Below are 4,633 nucleotides of genomic sequence, written 5' to 3'. Positions count from 1 at the left end.
GGGGGGGGGGGGCGGGGGAGGGCTGGTGCAGCGCTATGGCCGGGGGGGGAGAGGGCCGGAGGGAGGGAGGAAGGAGGGGTGCCACAGCGGGGTGCTGCCGCTGGCTGGGCTTGGACTTGCTGGCAGGCGCAGCAGGGAGGGGAGCGGTGGGCGCGGGAGGAAGGAGGGGGCTGCAGCCGGGAGGTGGCTGCCGGCACGGGAGGCGCGAGAGGGCTGCACGACGGGAGCCCCTGCCTGCCTGACCCCCACCCCTCGCCTCCCTCCCCCTCGGCTCCCGCCGCCGCGCAGGGAGCGGTTTGAGCTGGCGCACCTGCCCGCGGCCGGCGGCGCGGCCGGCGGCAACGAGGCCGACGGCGAGGCGGCCGGCGGCGCCGCCGCCGAGCGCTACCGCTTCTCACGCTGCAGCCGCGCGCTGCCGGCGGCGGTGATGCAGAAGCTGGGTTTGCCGCTGCCGGAGGGCGAGCGGACCGTGCTGCACGACGATCTGGGCTGGGAGGAGATCGAGGTGGGGCGCCGCTGCGTGTGCCTGTGCCTGTGCCTGTCCGTGTGCTGCGGCGGCACCGGTGGTGGCCTGCTGGGCCCTGCCGTGCTGCCTTCGCCTTCCCTCTGCGCTGCCTCGCCTCGCCTCCCCTTGCCCCTGCCCCCGCGCCGCCCAAGCTTGCGGCCGCCCGCCTCGCCCCCGCCCCACCGCGCTCCCCCTGCCTGCCTGCGTTTTTCGCGCAGTGGGGCATCAGCGGCGTGAGCATGCGCGGGCAGCTGTACCCGCTGGTGCGCATCCACTTCATCCCGCTGACAGCCAAGACCGCGGCCGGCGGCGGCCAGTAGGTGGCAGCGCGCGCACGGCCAGCCAGCCACCCAGCCAGCCAGCAAGCCCCGCACGCAGCCTGCGCAGCTCCCCCGGCAGCATAGGGCCTGCGGGATGCCCCCTGCTGCCACATGCTGGGACGGGGGAAGCGGGTGGCCTTGCAGCCTGGGCCGGGCCGCGCCCACCGCTCTCCTGGCGTTTACCTGCGCCAGCCTCCCTTCTGCCAGCACCGTTTGCAACCCTGACACCCCTTTTTTGAGGCGCGGCGCACCCCGCCCGCCTCGTGACGGCACTGTTTGTCCTGCCTGCTCTATAGGACGCCTTCTGACCCATTCTTTCGTTTGTTTCTGCCGGTCCGCGCTCCCTGCGCTGCACCCGTGCTGCACAGCCCCGCCCCGACCCTGCCAGCCGACATGCGCCTCCTGAGGGCAGCTGTAACAGGGGCAGTGCGGTAACATGAAACACAGGAAAACCGACCAGCGGCAGCGGCCGTCGCACCGGGGACGCAAATGAGACAGGCGGGGCGGGCCTGGGGGAAAATGCAGCCCCGGGGTGTGTTGTGAGCATGAAAGAATGGCAGCAAACCGACAGCAAGGATTGTGTTCATCGTCTCTCAGGGCTGAGCTGTGGCGAGGCCAGGCAAAGCCAGGCTCCGGGGAGTGCGGAAAGGGGGGGATGCAATGGCAGAGGCGGGCGGGAGGGCAGCGGCGGNCANCACTGACNCAAAAAGCTCANGCCGCCGCACGCTTTAGCGTCAGTGCTGCCCGCCAGAGCCTGCTCAGGCCGCTCAGGCCGACGAGTCGGCGGTTGCGTTAGCCTTCTCGGCGGCCGCAGCCGCCTTGGCCGCCTTCTCCGCCTCGCGCTCCGCCCGCTTCACCTTCTCCCGAGCCCTGCAGCACCCAGGCGGCGCGGGACACAGGCGTCGGCGTCGGCTCGTCAGCAACACAGCGGCAGGCGCGGTGGCAGCAACAGCACAGCGGCGGCGGCGAGGCTGAGGCTGACACGGGGGCACGGGCGGGAGAGGCAGCGCGAGGGGGGAATAAGGGAGGGCCAGAGCGCGGCGGCGCGGGAGCGGTCGCCGCCCTCGCCCTCACATGAACTCCTTCATGATCTCCTTGGCCGCCTCCAGCTTGCTGAGCACTCCCTTGTACGTCATCAGGTCCGCGTTCACACGCTCCTGGCTCAGCCCCAGCGCCTTGACCAGCGTGGTGAGGCTCTTGGGGTCCTTGGAGCCTGCGGGGGGGGGCAGGAGCGGGGGGAGGGGAGGGAGGGGTGGGGGGTTAGGGGCGCGGGTGGAAGGGCAGGGCACGGGGCAGGCTGGGAGGGATTCTGTGGGGTGGTGCTGAGGGGATGATGCGTGATAGAGGCGTGATGATTGGGCATGCTTGATGGCAGCCGAGGGAGGGCGGAGGCTGCACGGGGCAGCGCGGCGGAGAGCCGGCCGCCTGTGCCGCAGCGGCAGGCGCGGGCCGGCCAGGCCCACAGTGGGCGTCAGCCGCCTCACCGGTCAGCTCCACCAGGCGGAACAGGCCCACAGCAAAGAACTTGGTGTACAGGAACTTGCCCTGCGGTACAGCAGCAATACAGTTGGTCGCAGAACGGGCGGCGTGCGTGCAGGCGGGCGCTCAGCCAGGCACGCGCCTCGTGCCGAGGCAGCCGGCCGGCCGGCCAGCAGGCGTGCCGGCACAGCCCTGGCCAGCTGTGGCGAGCAGGCCGCCGCCCCAACCCACCTCTTTCGCCGCCACCGCCGCCAGCGCCTGCTGCACCTTGTCGCCGCTGGCGTCGGGCGCGACCTCGCTCTTGCCGCGCGCAAGCTCCTCCATCGCCGCCGCGTCTGCAGCAGGAGCGGCGCCCGCCGGCCGGCCCCACGTGTCACACACACTGCCCCAGTGGCACGCGCCCCGCAGCCCCCCACCCCCCACCACCACCAAGGCCCGCGCGCCAGCCACCGGCCCCACCACCGCCACCACCGCCCGCCACGCGCGCGCGCCGGCAGGGCTTGCTGTCCTCCACTCCCGCGGGGCGCGGCACGGCGGTACGCACCCTTGCGGTACTGCTTGGGGTCCTCCTGCAGCGCGTTGATGAAGGCGTCAAACACGGCCTCCCGCTCCGCGTCCGGCAGCCCGCCCAGCACCTGCTCAAAGATGGACACGATGCCCAGGGCGGTGACCTGCGAGGGGACGGGGGTGGGTGGGTGGGGGGGGGCAAGGATGAGGGCGGGGGAGGAGCGAGGCGGAAGGGGCAGGGGGCACGCGGGCGGGACGCATTTCGCTGCTTGCATCCGGCGCCCGGGCCAGCCGGGCGGGCCCCTGTGGCATGAAGCCGCCCCCAGGCTGGCCGCGAGGTGCCAGGCCGGGCGCGTGTGCCCGCCCGTGCGGGCACCAGGCCGGCCGGCGCGGAAGGCATCAGCCCCGCAGGCGGCGCGAGCCTATTGCAGCCCCGTGGTCCCGCCCCGCACCTCGTTGTACTGGTACTGCTTGTTCCAGCGGAACAGGTGCTGCTGCACCAGCAGCTCCTGCACCACCGTGGAGTAGATGGCGGGCAGCGGCTTCTTGAAGGCGCCGTTGAACTTGAGCTTGGCGTCGGCCACGGTGGGCGGCGCCCACGCTGCGGCGCGGGGAGGCGGGCGGTGGGGTGGGTGAAGGCGAGGAGGGCGATTGGGCGAGGGGCGAGGACGACGGGCGGGTGGAGCGGCAGGTGGGTGTGTGGCGCAGGCGGCCGGCGGGCGTGGATAGAACCGGCGGCGGAGGGCGGCATGGGTCCGGCGGGACAAAGGCACAGGGCGGAGGCGTCGGCTGGTGAACTGATCCATGCTGTGTGGCCCCCTATGACCCACAGTGCCGCCAAGCACTGTGGCCAGGCACCAGCCGCAGCCCCCAGCCGGCGGTGGCCCAGGCGGCGGCGGCGCCCCACCTTCGGCCCGCACGCTGACGGCCAGCTGCCTGCAGCCGCGCCGCTGCGCCGCCGGGCTGGCGAATTGGCGTGGCCTGCAGCATTGAGGGCAATGTGGGTGGTTCGGGGGCGGCGGCGGCTGGCTGGATGGGGAAGCGGTGCGCGGGATGGGGCTGCTCCACACTGAGCTCCCACAGCCTCACCTCAGCCTCGCTGCCTGCACCGGGCGGGCCGCAGCCACGCTCTGAACTGCTGCTGCCGCCTGCATTTGTCTACCGGTGAGCCACAAACTCTCCACAAGGGCTGATCGCGCGGCGGACGGGCGCTGCTTGCAGGCGAGCGGCGGGGAGATGTGTGGATTGCAGGAGGATGGGCGAAGGAGTGGTGGCGGGCTGATGGACCACACAATATCGGCTGACAGGGAGGCCTGCCCACTAGGCACTCCCATGGAGGGCCCTCATTTGCGCCTGATCAGAGCCCACACTCAGCCCAGCAATCTTCTGGCAGCGACAATTCCGTGGGTCAAAAGGAGAGGCTTTTGCAAAATCCAGGCAGGGGCTGCGTCGGCGCCGCCCTCCGGCGGCGGCGCGCCGGCGGCGGCGCGCCGGCGGCGACCGAACCACATACATACATAACGACCACAGTCTCAAGATGGGTGCAGGGCAATGCGAAGCATGCAGAAAAAAGAGCACGGGTTGTCCAGAGAAAGCTGGGCCCCTACGGGCTTGCGCAACCGACGGCGGCATCGCCGTCGGTGCGGCAAACGCAAAGGGCGTGGCAGGGCAAGCAGGCACATGGGGTGAGGAGGCAGGGGGGTGAAGGATTCAAGCTGAAATTCCATCATAAACACAGCCACAACAACAAGGAAATGAAGGGGTCCCCGCCGCGCCTCTGGCGCTTTGCGGCACCAACACACAGCAGTGTCAAAGCTGAGGA

The 4,633-nt window shown here is 71.5% G+C and overlaps 2 protein-coding genes across 2 annotated transcripts in view; one reads left to right on the top strand and one right to left on the bottom strand.

Annotated features, from left to right (window-relative positions):
- The window catches only part of CHLNCDRAFT_143678 (hypothetical protein), a gene marked incomplete at both ends in the record, with an annotated part of 2,755 nt that extends 1,930 nt beyond the window's left edge, over positions 1 to 825 (top strand). Inside the window, 2 exons of the mRNA XM_005849259.1 lie at positions 289 to 505; positions 724 to 825. Coding sequence (XP_005849321.1) covers positions 289 to 505; positions 724 to 825 — 319 coding nt within the window. The remainder of the gene's footprint in view (positions 1 to 288; positions 506 to 723) is intronic.
- Positions 826 to 1,592: 767 nt separating this feature from the next.
- Positions 1,593 to 3,965, bottom strand: CHLNCDRAFT_143677 (hypothetical protein; the record flags this gene model as incomplete). Its single annotated transcript, XM_005849051.1, has 8 exons — positions 1,593 to 1,695; positions 1,900 to 2,038; positions 2,310 to 2,370; positions 2,536 to 2,639; positions 2,849 to 2,975; positions 3,264 to 3,412; positions 3,719 to 3,792; positions 3,901 to 3,965. 8 exons carry the CDS (start codon positions 3,963 to 3,965, stop codon positions 1,593 to 1,595), a joined length of 822 nt encoding a protein of 273 aa, XP_005849113.1.
- Positions 3,966 to 4,633: the final 668 nt, after the last annotated feature.

The sequence above is a fragment of the Chlorella variabilis genome, assembly GCF_000147415.1.
Source record: "Chlorella variabilis unplaced genomic scaffold CHLNCscaffold_6, whole genome shotgun sequence".
In the NCBI taxonomy this organism is placed as follows: domain Eukaryota; kingdom Viridiplantae; phylum Chlorophyta; class Trebouxiophyceae; order Chlorellales; family Chlorellaceae; genus Chlorella; species Chlorella variabilis.
The sequence above is the reverse complement of the archived record's forward strand: the minus strand, read 5'-3'. Positions and strand labels throughout refer to the sequence as shown.